General features: G+C 46.2%; 1 protein-coding gene across 2 annotated transcripts; it reads left to right on the top strand.

The window, feature by feature from the left end:
- The first annotated feature begins 191 nt into the window (after positions 1-191).
- TRIM37 (tripartite motif containing 37) lies at positions 192-21,329 on the top strand. 2 transcript variants are annotated; one of them, XM_030962418.1, is made up of 25 exons: positions 192-476; positions 1,718-1,819; positions 3,136-3,176; positions 3,712-3,828; positions 4,083-4,170; positions 4,988-5,110; positions 6,183-6,306; positions 7,010-7,077; positions 7,564-7,688; positions 8,378-8,428; positions 8,671-8,752; positions 10,116-10,192; positions 10,581-10,760; positions 11,288-11,402; positions 11,516-11,728; positions 12,114-12,250; positions 12,944-13,041; positions 14,000-14,200; positions 15,769-16,080; positions 16,578-16,709; positions 17,492-17,666; positions 18,314-18,426; positions 19,744-19,896; positions 20,430-20,508; positions 20,750-21,329. In XM_030962418.1, the coding sequence occupies exons 1-25, from the start codon at positions 264-266 to the stop codon at positions 20,751-20,753; spliced, it is 3,123 nt and encodes a 1,040-aa protein (XP_030818278.1). In that variant the 5' UTR covers positions 192-263; the 3' UTR covers positions 20,754-21,329. The 2 variants fall into 2 exon arrangements, with proteins under 2 accessions (XP_030818278.1, XP_030818277.1); XM_030962417.1 differs by having other exon boundaries at positions 20,747-21,329.
- Positions 21,330-21,537: the final 208 nt, after the last annotated feature.

The following is a 21,537-nucleotide window of genomic DNA, read 5'->3' as shown; positions in this document are numbered from 1 at the left end:
CGCTCCTCCCGCGTAACCCTGACCCTAGGCAGGAAAGGCAGCTCTGGGCTAGGGCTGGTTCCAAGGAAACAGCCATGGAAACAGCCACATTGTGGCAGTTTTGCGTCCCCCTTGGGATGCCTTTTTTAGCTGCAGTGTGCCCGGAGCTCTGGGTTTTGTGTTTCAAACCCCAACCCTTGATCTAACCCTACCCCTCACCCTGAGCATTAATCGCAGCCCCGCCGCCTCTCGCTCCGCCACGCCCGTTTCGGGCGGTGCCGCGCATGCGCAGCGCGGGCGGGGCGGGGCGCTCTCGCTGCCGCGGTCACGGCCCGGCCGGTGCGCGGGGCCGAGCCCGGTGCGCTGGCTCCGCTGCTCGCAACGCCGTTCCTGGAGCTCCTGCTCCTCACCCGCGGGTACGGACAGGGAGCTCGGGGACAGCCGTGCCTGCTGCCGCCGCTGGCGGAGCCGCAGCCATGGACGAGCAGAGCGTGGAGGTGAGGGCGGGCGGGCGGCGCGCGCGCTCCCTCAGGGCGGTGAGGGGGCAGCGGCTGCGGCTTCTCCTCGCGCTTTACCGGAGCCCCTCGGAGCGTCCGTGTACCCCGTGTGAGGGGGGGAAAAACGCCGAGCGGCAGCGAACGGTGTCGGCCCGGGCGCTGGGAACAGCCTGCGGCGCTGCGGGGCTTGGCTCGGGTGGGCAGGCAGGCGGGGAGGGGGTCGGAAATGAGCGGGCGGAGCGCCGCGGGTGCCGGTTCCGGAGGTGGATGGATCCGGGGATGGATCCAGGGATGGAGACCTGGCGCTCCCCGAGCCCGCCCTGGCCCCGTGGAGGTGCAGAAGTGGCTGTGACCCGGCAGCTCGAACACCTGCTGGGGGCTGTGTCACAGCCAGCCTGGGAAAGGATGTAAAAGACCGGCTGCGATTATCTCCTGTGAACGCATACGGTGCGTTTAATGGCTTGTAGCTGTTAAGGGAGGCGTTAATGTGTGGGAGATATATTGGTATCCGTAAATTGAAGATGTCTTGCTTTTGTGCTGATTCACAATCTCAGTGATACAGGGAAAAGAATTAGCCCACCTGGAGGACATTATGAAGGTCTGGAGTTATAACCAGAAGTATTGTAAGTCCTGTGTGATACAGGATGTAAAACTTCCCTATCAGTTAAAAATTATCAATATGGAAAGCAAACATTGCTTTCAAAATACCTTTCTCATTTGGGGAATGTTTTTATCACCCAAAATTGATTAAATAGGGTGGGGGGAGTGTAGAAATAGTGGAGCTAATGCTAATGGTAGACCTTAAAAGAATCTAAGTCTTATAAAAGTAAAAAAAATACCCAATTCAGTTCAACACCTCCTTGTATTACACATACAAGCACTTACCATGATCTAGAAATAGTTTAGTTCCAGTGCACTGTCTGCAGGTACAGCCCCATTTCTTCTGGCAGCTGCTCAATCCCGTGTGAACACACGCAGGAATATCTTGGCTACAGAAAGGCCTGCTCCGAAAGAGATAAGACAAACAGAAAGTATTCCTTGAAGAAAGAGAAAAATGTTATAAAACAGCTGCTGGTGCAGTGTAGGAGAAGCTGAGGGGGAGAGTTGTGTGTGCAGGTTGTATCTCCCTTAGCGAGGTGCTGTTTGGACCAGCACAGAACCCTGGCACCGTGCCTGGGGCGCAGAGGCAGCCCTGGTGTGTCTGAAGCATGTTTAACAATAGTGCTAATCCCCCTTTGCAGAGCATTGCCGAGGTGTTCCGATGTTTTATTTGTATGGAGAAGCTGCGGGATGCCCGCCTGTGCCCCCACTGCTCCAAGCTCTGCTGTTTCAGCTGTATCCGGGTGAGTTTGCTTGCTTTAGTCTGTTCTTTCAAAGGTTTGAACTGAAAACTGGCTGAGCTTATGAAAACATTCTTTTCCTGGAGTTCCAAGGATTCCTTTTTTGGTTTTTTTTTCCCCTCCCCTTTAGTTTCCCTTTCAAAACCTTTTATAACACCCCTGAGGAAGAAGTAGGCAGGCTGTGCATTGCCTTCAGTGCTGCTAATTATAGGCACCATCTGGAATAATTGCTTTAAGGAAGAGACACACAATGATCCCTTCTTTAGCACCTCCTGAGAGTTGGTGATGCCTGCATGGAAGATAAAAGTTGGGACAGAAATCAGATGCTGACTTTGCATCCGGGAAGGTCGCAGCATCGCCTCGTGTACCCTGGAGGTGTTTTGTAATGCTTCTCAGGCTGCTGTGGTGTGATCAGGTGGGGCTAAATCTTTCTCAGGGGAGTCTGAGGCAGCACCTGAATCCTCATTTCTTTATTGAGGCCCTGGTTCCCAGTGTATCACACTCCAGTTCCAAATCCAGATGCTGTTTTGTGTTGCTGTAGCAGCAAAAGGTTCAGCTGAGGTTTCCAGACCTCCAGTAGTATTTCCAGAAATTGGAACAGACATTCATCCTTCGCTCTGGAAGCTCTGACAAGAGCTGTAGGTGAAGGATTCGTGCTGCATATTAAGGATTTCAGTGACATATTGTTGCTGGGTGGTGAGAGATTATTCATGAGACTCTTTAAATGTAGTAGAGAGCTGACAAATACAAACCCATCAAGTGCTGAGCTTTTACACTTGTGAGTTGTAGTGGGCAGGTGAAGTTCTTTGCTCAGCTGTTTGTCCCTGGAGCTTTCTGGAAGAGAAACGTTCCCAGGCTCCTTGTGGATTTGATCATTGAACTTCAGCTATTTAATTTGTCTATAAATAACTCAAGAGGAAGAAATAAATTACCTTGAAGGCTAATTAGACTCTGAGAAGGATGCTTGTGGTGTCTTTTTCTTTCCTTTATTGAAATGTGCTTTTTAGTCTAAGACTCTGGGAATCTGCCAGGTGGGTGGTTCCTAATGCAATATTTGGTACCTCAAAATTCTCTGTATAATTTTAACTGAAGCATCTCTGACATCTGAAGACAAAGTGGTTGCTTGTTACTAAGACACAAATAGCAACTTCTTCTGTGACTAAGTGATTGAACAGTTAAATTGAAAATTTGCTTAACAGGGAAAAAGTATAGGAAACCTGTAATAAAAATAAGTAACTCCTAATTAATGATAGAACGTATTTGCCTGCAGTTCTTTCATTCCAGTCTGTTTAAAAAGGTTTCTCCTTTTTCCATCACAGCGTTGGCTGACTGAACAAAGAGCTCAGTGCCCTCATTGTAGGTAAGGTATTCTTAATATCAGGGATTGGGTGGATTGTCCTGTTATGATCAATCTCCTTTTCAATGCAGCTTGCGCTAAATTTATAAGCTTTAAATTCTTTTCAGACCTGCCTGCTGTTTCTATAAAAATTGGCCCTGGTATAATACTTCTTGTAAAATGCATCCTAGCTAAGCAGGGTCTTTGTTCTTCCCACATAACACTGCTGTGCACGTAGCTGGTGTAACAGGAGTAACTAGAGGGAATTCCTCTTTATATTCTTCTTTCAAAAGTCAGAGCCCAGGAGCTCCAGTTTTCAGGGTGAAAGTGTCCATTTTTCATGCCTGTAATTTGTGTGGAGTGCCTGTGCAGCCATTCTGTGTATCATTGCAGGCTGCAGTTCCCACCTCTCCCAAATGATCAAATTGACTTAATTTTTTTTTTTCTCTTGGAATAACTAGTCCATTTTCTGCTCTTTTTTACCTGTGACTCTTGTGGTAATGTAGAATTGAACTAACTCATCCAAATTCCTGCTCTAACTGTGCCATCCTTCCTGCAGAGCCCCCCTGCAGCTCCGAGAGCTTGTCAACTGTCGCTGGGCAGAGGAGGTCACACAGCAGCTGGACACACTGCAGCTCTGCAGCCTCACAAAGCACGAAGAGAATGAAAAGGACAAGTAAATGGAGTGTTCTTTGCATCAAGTGTTTTGTGGTTTGGATTATAGGAGCTAATTTTAGTAATGTACTCTCTGTATCTGTGAAGTGCTTCTGGAGAGAATACTGAAAGCAACGTTTATCTTACAAAAGGTTTTTATTGACTACAGCTGTTCCTCATGCAAAAGATGTTGTGTAGCAAAACAAGTGAAAATGTTTAGCTGACTTTATAGAAAATTCATTTTCTATGGGTGATATGTGTATTTTTTGGTTTAAGGTGTGAAAACCATCATGAGAAGCTCAGTGTTTTCTGCTGGACCTGCAAGAAGTGTATCTGCCACCAGTGTGCACTTTGGGGAGGAATGGTAAGGGGAGATGGACATGGTATGAGGGACTTCAAACTGTGTCTGACAGTGGTTTTGAAGAACTAGAAATTCTGTGAACCTGCTGTTGTGGCTGTTGGATTGCCATGCAAATACTGCAGGTTTAGGTGTATTTATTATTTAGTAACACTACTTGTGAAACATGATACTTTCAGTTCATAATTAGAGAAGGAAATTGAGTTTTTACCAAAACCAGGTCAGAATTACCTTCCTTGTTATAAACTTCATGATGTTTTGGACAAATTCCGTGTGGTGGGGAGAGTTTTGTGGGCAAAGGAAGAAGCCTTGCTCAGAAAACACAGATAACACTTGTTATTTAATTGTCCTGGCCTCCAATCTTCAAAGCTGTTAAATTCATCAGTGTTTATCCATCCAGTTGGGTATTCAAGGAGAAACAGCTGTTGCTGTTTGGAATGTAAGTGGTTAACAGTGTGCTGCCTTTCTTTGGGAAGGGTGTTTTAATAATAATAATAATAAACCTTCTATCAATATTTGATTTGGTAAAGGATTGCACAGTGAATGAAGCAGATTATTTTTGGAGGACTCTTGAGACTCCAAATAACTCCTGACAGGAAGCTTTGATGGAATGAGAGCCAAATTCATGATTTCTTACAAAGGGAAGTGAAAGACTGACTTCCTACATACAATCTGCTTTGGAACCTTTCCAGAATGAGTGATGCACTCATAGGCTTTCTTCCCTTCTCTTTCAGGAATTTAATAGGAGTGGAATAAAGTGGAAAAGAGATGCTGTATTATTCACCACCACCTCCTCCTCCTCCCTTTTTTTCTCTTTGAACAGCATGGGGGACATACTTTTAAACCACTGGCAGAAATCTACGAGCAGCACGTCACCAAAGTAAATGAAGAAGTGGCAAAGCTGAGGAGAAGACTCATGGAATTGATCAGCTTGGTGCAGGAAGTGGTAAGAAAGTTCTCCTGTAGTGGCAAAGGAGAACTGTTAGAAGGTGGTGAGATTATCCTACAGAGAGACCTTTTTGTTTTTTCATTTGACTCTTTTTATACAATGTGGAAAGATCAAAATATTCTCAATTCTGGTTTAGAGTTAGGTAACAGAATTTTTCTCTTGGGGTGTGCTGTTTAAAAGCTGGAGTTGGACACTTCTTTGAAAGATATATTTTTGTCAACACTTAATGTGTTTTGTCATGCTGAATGAGTACAAAAATACTTTATTCCAGCAGCTTATTTTCCTTTCTCTAGGATAATAAACTGTAAATGTATTTGAGCCTGCAGGATGAGCAGCTCACCAGTTGGAGATGTGTTTGGGCACCTTCTTTTTCTTCCCTGTGGGGTAAACATGTCAAAAATCCAAATATTGACGTGTTCAGCTTGGGCAGTTTCAGTGGGGATTCCAGCAATTTGATGCAGTTTTTTGTATCCCAGGAAGAATTACTTTTGTGTTCTGTTACATTTATGATGTGTAGTCTTTGTGCACATAAAACCAGGAATTTTTGGAGCGAGTTTCTGTATGATTTTTGCCCATTTTCAGGTGCTTATTTGCCACATGCACTGATAGTTTTGCTCTTCTCCAGCTCAGATGTGACTTTATAAACACAAGTGTGGTGATAAAATGCTGAGAGCTTGTGGCCTTACCCTGGCAGGGAGAAGGGTGCTGGTTTTATCCGTTACCACAAAACTTTTCTGGTTTTTTCATGTTATTCTTGTAAGAATAACATGAATAAAGAATAAAGCACTTTTCTGTGCTGCTCAAGTTGCAGAAGAGAAACTGGCAGCTGCATTTACAGATCTGATCCTAAAGAATCCCCACATGACAAATCCCTGTGCGCTCAGACAACGTTGCTCAGCTACCCTTGGGGCTCTCTGAGGGATCCAGTGAAATCACGCATCAAAACCAGCACTCCTGTTTCCCCTCTTAGGGGATTTAGGGACACTTAAGCTTTTTTGGGGTGTGAGAGAGCGGAGCCAGGGTGTGGCTGAGGGGAGGTGCAGCTGTGTGAAGGTTTTTGTCCCCGCAGGAGCGGAACGTGGAGGCCGTGCGCAGCGCCAAGGACGAGCGCGTGCGCGAGATCCGCAACGCCGTGGAGATGATGATCGCCCGCCTGGACACCCAGCTCAAGAACAAGCTCATCACCCTCATGGGTGGGTGTTGGCCTCTGTGAGGAGGAGGAGAAATGTATTAACAGTGTGTAAATCCACTGAGAAACTTTGTTTCACTGGGAGGGTGATTCCTTCCAGGCTGTGGTGTTGAGCGAGTTCACTGCTGGAAGGAAACTTCCACCTGCAGCAAAGCCCTTGGTTAATGATGTAGTTACTGTGAAAAGTTCTAAATTCACCATAACCTGATTATATTCTATTAAAAACTCCTATGTAATAACTTTGAAAATATTCCCATCTAGCTGGAAGTTATTTAGCACCTTTCAACTAAAGTGCTTTTAACTTCAGTGTTGGTCAAGTGCATCTTTCTAATTTGAAAATACATCTTTGTAATAGATACTCCTTTTAATGTAATTTTAATATAAGAAAGGCTTGTCTGGATAAGAGTCAAACCTGCTTTTCTTTCTGTCCATAAAAGCACCCCAGACCAACAAACCTGCCATTTCTGGGACACAGAGTGCTTAGTTACTGACTTAACCTCGAATGAGTTCTTCAGTACAGCTCTAATTAAAAATGTAGACGTGCTTTTCAGATGCTTTCTCAATCAACCTTGGTACATGTAGAAATCCTTTACCTTGGTATGTTCTGGGGCAGCTTCCAAGTGGAAACAAAAAAAAAAAAGAAAAGTACACTTAAGAAATATTGAGTATGTGTTTTAGGGGTTTTTTAACAACTTTTCCTTAAACAGGTCAGAAGACATCACTTACTCAAGAAACTGAACTTCTGGAAACCCTGCTTCAAGAAGTAGAACATCAGGTAATTATGAAAGGAGATTAAATGTTGTGTAGATAGGCCAGCTGAGGAGGGATCTTTCTTACTTACTTTTTTAATTTTAAAAATATTAATTGATGGATATTTCTGGAGGATATATTTTCATTGATGTGGCCTTAGGTTGCACAATTTCTTCTTAAAAATAAGTGTGTCTTCTAGAGATACTCAAAGGTGTTGTGTTGCTTGAAAAATTACTACAGGGATTAATGGCAATATCATACAAAATTACCCAGTTCTATGTGAGTTAGTTTAACCTAAGGGAAATACATAGTGGCTGTTGTAACTTCCATTGTGGAATTTTAGAAAACAAAATAACCCAAAACCTCCAAGCTGCATTTTGTCATTGTGTTGTGGGTAAACTTTCTGAAGCTGTGACAAACATGTAATTCAGTTGTTTAAAACCAAAAGTCGATAAAACCTCTGATTTTTACTGAGCTAAGGATTTTTTTCCCTTCTTTTTTCCCCTCCTAGTTACGGTCCTGCAGCAAGAGTGAGCTGATATCCAAAAGCTCAGAGATCCTGATGATGTTCCAGCAGGTCCATCGGAAGCCCATGGCCTCCTTTGTCACCACTCCTGTCCCCCCAGACTTCACAAGGTGAGTGTTGCACTTCTGTTCTGTTTGTTCAGTGTTTGAAAACATATTTAAAGTACCTGAGAGGAAAGTTTCCTCTTAACTTACTCCTTGTAGTAACCTGTGCTGCAAGTAGGCTTTTCTGTCCCAGCAGGGCTTATTTTGTGTCTGTAGTCCCTGCTGGGGACTCAGGACAGTGGGTTCCAGCTCACTTTTTTTTTTTTCCCTCTTTTACACATAGTTTACTGATTTGTCCTTTTTTCTCTTATTATTGGGTCATTCAGTATCTAATTGCTAGGCTCTCATGAGATGCCTCTGCAGGTCACCTTAATTCAGAATATACAGCCAAAATCACTTCATAGCACAATTCTTCATCAGGAGAATGCTGCTGGTGCTGGGTTCTGAGCGAGCCTGTTCTGAAAAAATGTCTCCAAAAAATGGAAAGTCAGAGAAGTCTCAAGAATTTCTCAGCAAAAATTGGTTTGGGTGTGTCTTGGTTTAAATCTGAATGTTTATTTTCCAATGGCACCAAGGAATCTCCTCCTGAGGAGGTGTATAAATGGAATTATACTGCAATAACCCAGTGTAGTCTTGATGAATTTCAGTGGCTCTGGTGACCTAAATCATCTAAAGTTCTTCTACAGATTGCAAAAGTTGGGATTTTCAATGCCATGTTATTCAAGTGTAATATATTTATTCTTTTCCCCACACAGTGAATTGGTTCCAGCCTATGACTCAACAACATTTGTCTTGGAAAACTTCAGGTAAGAATATCTTTAATTACTGTGAATATTGGCAGCATCCCTCTGTTCCTTCTGTACGTGAGAAGTGTTATTTAAAACACAGAACAACCTCTACAGAAAACAGTGAGATGTAGACTAAACTATGGGAATTCCGTTAAAAATCTCTTGTTTACCAGGTGAATAATCAATTCTCTGTGCAGCCCATGGCTCTGTGAGAGTTTTGCTTTGTCCCAGTCCCAAATGTTTTCCTCCTGTCTCACCAGCACCCTGCGGCAGCGAGCGGATCCTGTGTACAGCCCTCCCCTGCAGGTGTCAGGACTGTGCTGGAGATTAAAAGTTTACCCGGTGAGTTTTGTCTTCAGCTGGAGCTGTTTTCCCATCCCAACTCATTCCCAGCTTTCCAGTAAGGAATCACGTTTGTCTCATGCTGTACATGAAAAGCTGTAGGAAAGGAAAAGAACATTATAACAGAGTTGCTCACCAACCTTTGGAGAGTTCCCTCTCTGCCTCCAGATCTCCAGTGAGAACATGCTCAGTAGAGTTTGGTTAATTTAGAAGCAATTAAAGATGGGTCCTAGTGATATTGCAGAGGAATTTTGATGGATATTTTAATGTCTCAGGGATTTTTGCAGATGTTCCTTACAGAACTGAGGTACAGAGTAACTTACCCTGTTTGAGTGATACTTCCTGGGGAGGGGGGGAGGAGAACCAAGCATTTGTTCTTGACTCTGCATCCAGCTCTCAAAGTGGACATTAAATCTTGTATTTTGCTATGTCCCTTCAGTGGGCTGAATATTCCAGTTTCTGAAGCTTTATCCGTGTTGGAATGTTGAGCCCCAAGCTGGGATCTTCCCACATTCTCTGCTCTGGTCAGTGCTGCTCCTGCAGCTGTGTGGAGAAGGAGGAGTTTGGTGGTGGAGCAGCAGCTCTGTCTTAGTGATTTTTGTGGCATCCCTGAAGAATTGGCTCCATAAGTTAAACCCATGGATGCCCAGAATTGAATTATTGCCGTGCAGAGGTGGAACTGTGTGGAAGTTTCCAGAGTATTGCAAATTCAGGTTTAGCTACCTGAGCTGTGCTGTCAGAAGGCATTAAAATTTATTTTTTCAATGGTAAGTTGAAATGTTTCTTCAAGCTGGAGGATTCAAGTTGAGCCATTCTTCATCCTTGATTCAGGTGAGTGTGATGGAGGTTTTGCTGTATTTTTTTCTTGACTTCTGGTGACTCTAATATTGTTTCTCAGTTAACTGCCCTAACTTTTCATGTTGCATGGGATTTTTTTGGTAGAAATTACTCTTTCCTCAAAAATTAAGTATCTTTGAAATGTGACTGTATGTAAAATATTTCAGAACTAATGTTTAACCTGAAATGTTTTTCTGATACATTAAGTGTTTGTCTGTTCAGACTTCCACTTAATCAAATACCTAAAGTGTTAATAGAGTAGTTAAAGCTTTGTCTTGAGATTTATATCTGAGATACCAATACTAGACTGTGAATGTGCTTCTTGCTGATTTGTGTTACAGTAGGAGGTCATTGAAGACTAAAAATCACAACTGTAACACCCAAAGTAGAGCCTGCTGCAAATCCTGTGCTGATTGAAGCTGTTTTCTAAACTTTCCTAAATCTTCTGTATCAAATTGTTTTGGTTTTTAAATTATTTCTGGTTGTTCCTTTCTATTTTTAATCAATGTCTCAATTTTATTTCAAGGATGGAAATGGAGTAGTTCGAGGCTACTACCTGTCAGTATTCCTGGAGCTGTCTGCTGGATTGCCAGAGACATCCAAGTAAGCAAAGCTGCAGTAGGAGCAGATGTTGGGGTTTTTCTGTCAGAGACTGCAAAGCCCTTTGAAAAAGAATGGTGAGACTTCTGTTGTCCATTGAGCTTTGACTCAGGCACAGAGATAATATTTTAAAGTTGTTACTCAGTGGCTTTCTTGAGATAAAAAAGAAGCTGGTGAAACAACTGATAAGAGTATCTGTGTAGCAGTTCAGCCCTGGAGTTCACTCTACTCCATATTCCTGCTCTCTTTTATTTTTCACTGTTTATTTAAGTGTTCAGTAAAATTTTAGGCCTGACTCACTCATTCAGCTGGGCAAGAAAGCGCAGCCCTTAAACCACTTAGCAATTCTGACATCTTTTGGTCCAAATCCCTGTTCCTTTGCCCTGTCCAGGTATGAATACCGTGTGGAAATGGTTCACCAGTCCACCAATGACCCCACCAAAAACATCATCCGGGAATTTGCCTCTGATTTTGAGGTTGGGGAGTGCTGGGGGTACAACCGCTTCTTCCGCCTGGACCTGCTGGCCAACGAGGGCTACCTGAACCGCCAGAACGACACCGTCATCCTCAGGTGGGGCTGCTGCTCTCCTCCCCGAGGGGCACCCCAACCTGCTGCTGAAATAGGGGATAATTTACATGTTTGAATTGAAAATATTGGTGGCGTGTTTTGTTCCCAGTGGATTTCACTCTCGGCGCGTTGAAAGAAGGAAATGTGCCAAAGGGAGTTGTGGAGTGTTTTAAGTGTAGCTTCCTTTGAGGAGTGGCTGCTCCTGGCATTAATAAGGGTTAGAGATCTGTAGCTACCAGAATTAAAGGAAAAAGGTGCTTTCTCTCCATCTTTAGGAACAGTTTTAGTGAGCATTGGAGAACTTTGGGAATAAAAGTCTGTGAGTCCCTGCTACAGAGCTCACTGTGGCCGGTCAGGATGTTCAGGACACTGAGTCCACAAGGAGCTGTTTGTTAAGTTTATTTCACCACTAGATTTCAGGTTTTAAGGTTTTTCTGCAAGGATTTTTGGCTGGAGGAGGAGACATTTAAAAACAAACCTCAAACCAAACAAACTCCCTCAAAAACCTCTTTTCAAACGTTCCTTTGAAGGTTCCAAGTGCGCTCACCAACCTTCTTCCAGAAGTGCCGGGATCAGCACTGGTACATTGCTCAGCTGGAAGCAGCTCAGACAAGTTATATCCAGCAAATAAATAACCTGAAAGAAGTAAGTGGGATGTTTGTGAATGTAAAATCACCTCTTGGAGTGTCTCTGCAAGTCAGCACAGGTGCTTGATTTGCTGCTGCTGCTCCATTGTTGTTATTTTTGTGCTTTTGCAGAGGCTCGCGATTGAACTGTCCCGGACTCAGAAATCCCGAGGGGTTTCCCCTCCAGACACTCACCTCAGTCCTCAGAATGATGAGGGCTCAGAGACAAGAGCAAAGAAACCTGGACAAAGCATTGAAGCACTGCTTGAGAATTTCACTGCTCCAGGATTGGCACGGGAGAACAAGGAGGAGGACGAAGAGAAGACTCAGCAGGAAGACTTTAATGTAGGAATTCTCTTTTTCTCTCCTCTGTTTATGTGCAGCTTTCTTTGGTAAGGCAGCAGTAGAAACAGGGGAACTTGTGAATTGTAAATGAGGTTTATTATCCTTGCTATGGAAATAGGAGATGACACACTTGAGAGCTGTGAGGGAGAGTTGACTCCAGAGAGATGTTCCAGAACTGAGCTAAAAGATCCCACCACAAAAAGTCTCCAAGTTGCAGCTGAAAAATCTGATTTGTGTTTGTTCTTTAATGTGCTTTGAGAGCCTCCTCACTGCTGTGTGATAGTGACACTGGGGACAGAGAGTGTCTGTCTGTTCATAGCTTTTGGGGATGCATCAAGGTGCTGCTGAATATTTCTAGATCAAAAACCTCCCGTTTTTCCTGCAGCACGAGCTCTCAGATGGTGACCTGGATATAGATCTTGCTGGAGAAGATGAGGTGAACCACCTTGATGGCAGCAGCTCTTCAGCAAGTTCAACAGCAACCAGTAACACTGAAGAGAATGATATTGATGAAGAAACTATGTAAGTAACTAAAAATGTCTTTCAGCTCATCCTGTACCCAGGGTGATCATCCTAATTCCAGTGGAAGCTGAGTAATTTGCTGGGGTGTGTGGGATTCCAGTGTGATTTGAGAGGTGGTTCCTATACTGGGAACAACACAAACTCATAGAGTTAGTGCTAAACACTGAATTTTTGGTCAGCTAATTAGTGTCTTTCTGATCTCTTTATTTACGTTAGTGCTGCTCTCTGTCTTTGACAAGTGATAATCTGTGAAGGTTCTTTCCCAAAACACCATTAAGGAATCTGTCTCAGCACTGTAACAGAGTAGAGGTCTGGTTCTGGCAAGTGTTGCAGTAGTAGGAGAGTGATGATGAGGCCAGGTACTTAAATTAGGAAATTCAAGACTGAGCAGAGCTGATGTCAAATCCTGGAATCTTAATTAAAACATGACAATCTGCTGCTGCACTTACAAACATTGGAGTTTGCAGCATCACATTTTGCAATCTAGGTACATACAGCACTTTTGGCCTCTTGGGTAACGAGGCAGTCATTTAATTACTACACTTCCTTTGTTTGTTTGGCTAGCTTGGAATGCAGGAAATACAATTTACAGCACTTTATGTTGTTTTTTGAGGTTTGTGCCACAACATTTAACAAGAGCTGAGGAAAGCTAACAGTTGTATTTTATTTTTCTCACCCTGATCACCCCTGAAGGTCTGGAGAGAATGATGTGGAATACAGCAGTACTATGGAGCTGGAAGATGGAGATCTCATGGAGGATGCAGCAGCTGCTGCTACTCCTGGAGCATCAGGTATGAAAAATGACTCCAGAATTCCCATAAAAGTGAAACGCTGCTGGATTCCTTCCCCTGCTCCTCCTGGAAGCAAAGCCAAGCTGTGTGTTCTGCAGGCAGTTCTATTTTGGGAACTGCTGCATCATGTGGTTTGTACTGATTATTGCAGTGTAGCAGAAACACTTCATTGGTTCAATAAAAAAAAAAAGGGGGGGAGGAAATCTGAATGTGCTGGTTTAAGAATGATGTCAAAGCTTGGAGGGCAGCTTTGAAATTCCTTGTGTTCCAATCAATAGGAGACTGACAAGGAATTTTTACTGATGTCAGGGTGACCTCTGAGTGGGTGACACATTCACTTGGGGTTTAGTGCACTGCAAAACCTGAAGAATTTGGAGGGAATGAAGTAAAGAATATTCACAATACATTTTAAATGCAACACAATAAGGTGTTCTGGGATTTTTTGCAGCCTTGAGATGATCACAGCCCAAATTAGCCACAAGATTCTGAAAGAAATGTGTAGCTATATGGAATATAGAGAGATATTGTGGAATCTGAGTATATTTATTTAGGACAAAGATACCAGAAGCAGTGTTTGTGCTGCTGTGAAAGTCTCTTGGTGCTTGAAGGACAGAATTCCCTGTTTTGAAGTTCTGGAGGTCAGGGAGGGACGTGTTTGTCTCCTTTAGAGTAACTCTAATCTCTGTGTTGATTTATTAACAAATCTGTTCATTAAGAAATTTTTATAAGAGGAATGAAGTGAAGCATTTCCCCTTTTCCAGCTGTTTTTAACTTACTCTTTAATTAGCAGCACATCCGATTGCTTTCAGCATCCGGAAATCCACAAAATACCCACGTCTCCTTAATTTCATGGGGTCAATGAGTTCCTAATCTACCTGTGTGACTCTTTTTTGTTTTTCCCAGGGAATAAAGCCCCCCTGTGTCCCACAGCTCCCACCTTTGTGTCTCTCCTGCTCAGGTACCAGCCACAGCTACAGCAGTGCCGGCGGCCGAGCCTCGCGGCGGGGAGCCGGCGCCCTGGGCTCCGCTGCCAGCAGCAGCCTGCTGGACATAGACCCCCTCATTCTCATCCACCTCTTGGACCTCAAGGACAGAAATGGCATGGAAAACCTCTGGGGCCTTCAGCCACGTCCTCCTGCCTCCCTTCTGCAGAACAGAGGTAACTACAGCACGTGTCTGATGGTTTGATTCCGCCTGGAGATGCAGGGGATGAGTGAAAAGCCACTTTTCTGGAAGGTTGGCACTGGAGGACAGCACAGCACACAATTCTGGGCTGAGGCAGCAGCTCCACCTCTCCCTGCACACTGGGAGTACTTGGAGCACAGTGCAAACCAAAAAGATAAATCCTGGAATTTAGAGGCCATTAGAGCTAGAAAAAGTGAGTGATTGTAAGGGCTGGAAAGGAAAAAAAAAGGATCAAAATGTCAGGAGCCAAAAATAGTGATGGTATTTAAATAATTGAGGAGTATTTGTGGTTCAGCTGGGACCCTTGACCCGAAAATCCCAATTAACTCCATGTGCAGCAGCAGCAGAGCTGGCAGCCCTGGCACCCCTGGCTCTTCCTGGAGGTTGCTTGTTCCTCTGGTAGTGAGGAATTGAATTTATTATTGAGGTTTGATTGAATTTTGTCATATTTAACTGCTGGCCCAGAACCATTTAGTGACTTTCTAGAACAGAAAGAGAAATAAATGTCCCTTTGCTACAAGTGATGCTTGGGTTTGCTGCCACAATGCCATTGGTGGCACTGAATTTAAAAGCTGGCTCAAACTCTTTGTTCCTTTGTCATTAGCTTTTGATATGGGGTTACATAAACAGCCATGAATTTGCAGTGAATGTAATCCATATTTCCAAAAATGGAAGTCCCTTCTAGAAGAAGTAAAAAAAAAAAAAAAGGGAACAGCACATGAACTGAGAGTCCCAGTTCTGTTTTGCTTTTGGAAAAAGGAGCCTTTTCCCTGGACAAAAGGAGCTCAGGAGAGGGCCCTGCACTTTGTGCTGTGCCATTCAGGCAGGGTGAAGCTCTCTGTGTGAATCTTTAGCTACTGAACACACAGCCAAAATCACCTGTTCTGTGGAGCTTCCCTTGGGGTTTCACTGCTCCCAGTCACATTGAACTTGGTCAGTAAAGACAAAGCTGCTGTTCCATTTGGAGCAGACCTCACCTGCTGAGGTGAAGGTTTCTAAGAGCCACTTGACTTTACCGTTTGGAACAGCTGAATTTGCAGAGAAACACAGAATTTATAACACTTCAGATAGATCCAGGTTGATTTAATCCCAGCTGAGCAACACAGAGGTTTATTCAGGTGTTGGCTGCTCAGCCTGCTCTTCTGCTGTGAGGTGCTTAAGGGAATTCCTTCCCTAGCTGCAATTTCTTTGAGTTCTCTGTGTTATGAGATATTGGTGGTCTGAGAATCTTCTACATGAAGTGAACAAGTTTTACAAAAGCAAATTGGACATGAACTGGCAGCCTGGCCGGCAGGGTGGCAGCTCAGGTGTCACCAGGATTCCTGCAGCAGCACTGGGAGCCTGGCTTGTCCCAGTGAGCAGGACTGGGGACCCTCCTCCATGGCTGGGAGCAAATCCCTGCTGTGCCAGCCCTGGGCAGTGCCAGGACAGAATGTGTGTCCCTCACTCTTCCAGCAGGACACAAGGTACAATTCTTGGGTGTCCATGTTTATCTGAGGATGGTTTTCCTTACCTGCTGTGCTCTCTGTTCCTTTGGCAAAGCCTCATCCTACTCCCTGAAGGAGCGAGAGCAGCGCAGGCACCAGGCCATGTGGAGGGTGCCCCCAGACCTGAAGATGCTGAAAAGACTCAAAACCCAGATGGCAGAAGTTCGGAGCAAGATGTCTGATGTGAAGAACCAGCTGTCTGAAGTGAGGAGCAGCAATGCTGGCTCAGGGGAGGGACAGCCCAGCTTCTTCTCCATCGAGCAGGGGGCCCTGGCTGCCTGTGGCACTGACAGCTGCAGCAAGCTGCAGGAAATTGGGATGGAGCTGCTGACCAAGTCCTCAGTCACCAGCTGTTACATAAGGAGCTGTAAGTGCATGGGGAAGGGGCATTTAATCACCCTTACAGCTGGTTCATGTCCCCAGGGACTTCCTCATACTCAGGTTCAGCTGGAAGATCAGAAATGTAAACCTGCCCTGGCCTTTCAACACCAGACTGGACCCCACAGGCACTGCCAGACCTGATCCAGTGACAGTGTCCTGAGGTTTAAACCAGTGTCAGACTGGTCTGAGCTGGTCACTCCCTTGCACCAGGCCCATCTGGGAACTTGAGAGAGCAAATTACAGACTTGCTGAAATCTAAAATGCAAGAATTTGGGTTTGTCTATCTTTTATATTCTCATGCTGGCTGAAGGAATGTGCTGGAGCTTTCTGAAGGAAATATGAGTTGTGCAGCCCAGGCCTCTGACAGGAAGGATTCTGTGCAGGACTGAGGGTTGATAAACAATGAGACTTACAGCCTGCATCAGGCCAGGGTACAGCAGTGCTTTCACTGAACATTGCTCACATTTTTACACTTTTTTGCAGCTGCCAGCAAGAAAAGTTCCTCAGCCAAGCCCCTTCGCTCGGGAGCTGCCGGGAGCCTGTCCCTGAGGAGAGCCATGGACAGTGGGGACGGGAACCTGCGCCTGAAGGGGGACAGCAGCCACCCTGCTGAGGGTACTGGGGGGACACAGCCACCCTGCTGAGGGTACTGGGGGGACACAGCCACCCTGCTGAGGGTACTGGGGGGACACAGCCACCCTCCTGAGAGTACTGGGGGGGGACAGCCACCCTGCTGAGGGTACTGGGGGGACACAGCCACCCTGCTGAGGGTACTGGGGGGACACAGCCACCCTGCTGAGGGTACTGGGGGGGACACAGCCACCCTGCTGAGGGTACTGGGGGGGGACAGCCACCCTGCTGAGGGCCCTGGGCACTGAGGGGACACAGCCACCCTGCTGAGGGTACTGGGGGGACACAGCCACCCTGCCGAGGGTACCTGGGCACTGCCACCTGGGAGGTGGAACTGCCATCTCTTGTACAAAAGCTTCACAATGAGTCTTTTATTTAGAAACTGGAGTTTCCCTTAAGTTTGCCTGGGTGCTTTCTCCCACCCAATGAGTTCCTGTAGCTGAGCTGGGGGGCAGCGCCTCACATTCACTGAGCAGAGCATAAACCTGTGTGTTATGTTCTGACCTCTCAGGAGTGAACCTGACAGTGAAAATCCAGGATTAACCAGCACTGAGCCAGGTTTAAATTGTGATTTGGCTTAGAGGGAACTCAAGGAAGCTCCAGTAAGAATTTTATGGTAGAGCAGCTCCTGAGTTGCACAATGCCCTTCCTTCAGTGCAAGCACAGGGAAACCCCTGGCACAGAAATTGGTGTTTTGCTCCTCTGCAGCACTCAGAGGAGGAGAGGGGGAGGATCCCAGGGGTCTCATTTGTGCTCTCCCTGCTCAGGAGGCCTGGGGAGCTCCAAGCTGAGTGCTCGGCCCCACGGCCGGGCCCTGGCCGGCCCCGAGGCGCTGCCCAAGCAGGAGGAGCCGCCCCGTGAGGGCTCAGACTCTGAGCTGGGAGCTGCTGCCTTGAATGGCCTGGCTGCTGGAGAGAAGAACAGAAAAGTTGCTGCTCTGGGGTAAGGGTTTCTTCATTTTTTCCTCTTACCTCTTCCCCCACCTTCCCTTGATCTGCAGAAACCCCACAATCTCCTAAAACCAGGTGCTTGTAGCATGAAAGAGAAATTACTTTGAAGTTTACTTGGTTGCTGCTGTTCCCTCTGGACAGCAATTTTTGGGTTTATATCTAGGTTACAAGCTTTTCTCTTTTTTTGTTCCCTTCATTATATTTTGATCAGCTCTGGCTGGAGTCTGACACTTGGAATTGAAAGGCAGCCCAGGTCTGCTTTCCCACTGTTCCATGCAAAATACCCTCTAACTGACATTTAATCACTTTTGATTTCCTCATTTAAGGTGAAGTTTAATTTTTCAGCCATTTCATGATAATTCTCTGTTGGCCACCTAAGCAAAGGGCAATGGAGTTTTCAGGTTATTTTTTCTATATAAGTAGAGTCACTTTTTTTTAAAATATTCAAACTTTTCAAGGTTTTTTGATTGATTTAGAAATATTAAAATGTTTTAAAAAGCTAGAAGTTTAAGTGAGTGTGCAGAAGACTTAAACAAGGAGTAAAACTCAATGTGGCACTAAAAGGCTTTGTTTCCATAACTGAGCTCAGGCTGAATTTCTGACCTGGGGTTTTATCTTTCTCCTCAATTCTTTCCCAAGCTCGAACTCCAAGGGGTGTCGGGCAGAAGGAGCCCAGCCTGGTGTCCTGGAGAGCAGCTCAGAGCCCGGGGAGCTGCAGGGGCTGAGCTCTGAGGGAGCAGCAGCAGAGGAAGGTAAATTGGGGTTGGTGGGGGGCAGTGTGGGGAGGGAGGAGAGAAATCCCCCCCAAAAGCTGCTGCCATGGCTGCTCAACTCTGCTGGGAGCTGGAGAATAAATCTCAGTGAGCTCAGAAGATCTCTGTGTGGCTGCTCAACGGGCTCCTGGACTGTGGCTCTCTGGACAAGCAGCTGCTCTTTGTACCTTGAGACAGCTCCAGGTCTTTGCTGTGCACTGGAGTGGCCTTGAGAAGTTGTTCACATCTCATTTAAACAGCATCCACTGACCTTGGCTGGTAATTCTGCTGCCTTCAGAGACAGCCCCCCGTGGAACTTTCTCCACAGCCACACAAGAGCCTCTCCAGCACTTCAGTCCATAATCCAGTTTCCTTAGAGACTTGAAGGAAAGTTTCCTCCTCCCTTGCTGCATCCTTTCCATGCTGGAAAAAAATAACACTGCTTTTTTTTCCTTTCTGAAAGTCCACATAGAGTTTTTCTTATCTTGCTAAAACTCTCCTGCCTTCCACCCCTGCACTAATTTGAATTTCAATGACTGGATTGTAGCACAAAGCCTATATTAAGGTGCCAGCATCCATCTCGAGCTGCAGTGTGCAATATTGTGTGGGAGTTGGCATTTACAGAAGGTCTCTCAGTGACAAAACTGAATTTCTGCTCTTAGTCACTGCAGCATGATCGTGATGTGCTCCTGCAGTTCTGCTCTCAGAGCAGGGAGCCCAATAGGAAAACGCTTTAGAAACTGAAATACTTCATTGTTAAAAACCCCAGGAAGCAAATATTACAAATTTTCTTCCCTTCAGAGGAAAAACTACAGTAGAATTGCCCCTCACTTTGCTTTTTCTTAGCAAGGAGTATCAGGCTTTGAGAAGCAGAGCCAAGCAGAGGTTGTGCTGTCCATGGGGAGTTCTGGCTGCCCAGTGCAACCCAAGGTCACCACCTGGAGCCATCAGAGCTCTGATTCTGCTTTGGAGGGGAAATTTGTTATGTGAGACTCAAACACACTATTGCTGCTTGAAGGCTCTCTAGGCTCACCTGCCCCACAGGCTGTGCTGCCTTTTAGCTCCCAGAAAAGCAGCTTTTATTTTCTGTCCCAGTTGCAGAGTGGCCTGAGCAGCTCAGCTGGTGACACAGGACAAACCCAGCTGTGCTGGGGGCTGGTCCCCAGTGCTCCATCAGAGCCTGGGCGTTTGGGACGTGCTCCTTCGCTCTGCTCTGACCCCAATCCCAGGAGCTGGCAGGATGGGACATGGGACAGGGTCAGCAGTGCAGGTGCTGTGCCATCATTGTGCCCTGGCTGTCTCTGGTCTCTCTTGCAGCTGGGCTGTGTCAGAAGCACGTCCTTCACCTCCTGCCAGGGATGAGCAGTGACAGTGACATCGAGTGTGACACGGAAAACGAGGAGCAGGAAGATGCCACCTCCCCCTCAGAGGTGTTCAACCAGGCCTTCTCTGCCCAGCCCTCCAGTGAAGGTAGAGCTGCCAGAGCCCCTCTTCCCAAACATTCCCAGAGCTCCTTGGATGCAGATCCCTGGGAGGGGAGGCTGTGGAGGTGTTAAAGCTCCAAGTGCCAGTAAGATTTGGAACTCTCCTCTTGGGATCCCAATTAAAACAGCTCAAAACAGGAGAGGGAAACTCTTGCTAGCCTTGAGAAGTCAGTTGAGGTGAGTCTCCTGGGAAGGGCTGGAAAACCCAGAGCTCCAGTTCCCAACTGGAGCTCCCCATGTGCCAGGACTGGCACTGTAAGTAGGCTAATTCCAGGGAGGTAACCACTGCCTGAGACATGGATTTGCATCTTAATCGGCAGGAATGTGCTTCCAGCAGTTCAGTGGAGCTTCAGAGAGTCCTCTGGCTGAGCTTTCACTTCCATCCAGTGGATCAAAGCAGTGAGGCCAGGGGGTGAAGTTTTGGCCTGAGTGAAGGGAGGGGAGGGGAGGAGCATTCCCTGGCTCTGCAGTGTCACTGGGAGGGTGACTGGGCTGTGCTGGTGCTGTGTTCACCCTCAGGGCACTCCTCAGTGGTACCAGACGGGGATCAGGCCAGTTCTGAGGATCTCAACTTTGTCCCTGCAGATGACAGCACCAGGTAACTGGGAAGGTTGTTCCTTGGGGCTGCAGCTTCCCTGTGCCAGGATCCTGAGCTCCCTCTGGCTCTGAGGCAGCCTGGGAGGGAGGGAGGGAGGGAGGGCTGAGGTCTAAATGCTCCCAAAACTGACTGGGTTGAAGCAGCTGGCATAAAATTTTAACTCTTAGATTGTATTTGTTTGAAGCCTTCCAACTGCTCCAGCAGGAGAGTTCTCAGTGCAAACTGCCTTTGTTTGGAGCAGGTAGAGCGTGGGCTCAGGGCCTGAAGATCCATGGCTGCATCCCTGGAGAGGTGTGTGAGCCCCTGGAGCTGTGCCAGGCTGTGCCCTCTCCACTCTGGGGTTCTTCTGCCATTGTCTCACCCTGCCCCGGGGCACGAGGACCTTTGGGACCCTGGGGGGTGGCACTGCTGCTCCACCAGCCTCAGCTGCTCTGAGGAGTTGTGGGGAAGGTGCTGAGCCCCAGCCTGGGATGAGAGTCCTGCTGTGCCACTGGAATGAGCAGTGTGACTGTCCTTTGGAATGCTGGGGTGGCTCCAGAGCTGGGGGAAAGCAGCCACCACTCCAATTGTTTTCCCCAGTTGGTGACGTGGACCAACCACACCCATTGCCAAACTCTGTTCATTGCATTTTGAGCTGCTGAAGTCCTGTGAAGCTCCTCTGAGAGCTGATGCCTGGTTAGTGACAAAGCATGAGCCCTGTCAGTGCTGCCTGGTGTTGTCCTCGTGTGGCTGCCTTGCCCTGTGTCCGTGTGAATGTGCTCTACAACTCCTAGTTTAAAACTGTTTGCACTTTGTTAATAAAATGAATGTTGAAATCTGAATTTCAGGTGTTTTGTGTGTGGATAAGTAAAATGATGGAGGCTGTCAGGGTCAGTTCCACTTACTGCAACACCTGGCTGCACATGGAGGGACTTTTTCCTGTCACTTTTTTCCTTAATCATTTGGTGAAAAGCACTTAAACCCCTCTGGGATTCTATGTGTAGAAACCAAATGCTGAAATCTTGATTCAAACAGGAATTGAGAAGGATG

The sequence above is a fragment of the Camarhynchus parvulus genome, chromosome 19 (genome assembly GCF_901933205.1).
Source record: "Camarhynchus parvulus chromosome 19, STF_HiC, whole genome shotgun sequence".
NCBI classification, from domain to species: Eukaryota; Metazoa; Chordata; class Aves; order Passeriformes; family Thraupidae; genus Camarhynchus; species Camarhynchus parvulus.
The sequence above is the reverse complement of the archived record's forward strand: the minus strand, read 5'-3'. Positions and strand labels throughout refer to the sequence as shown.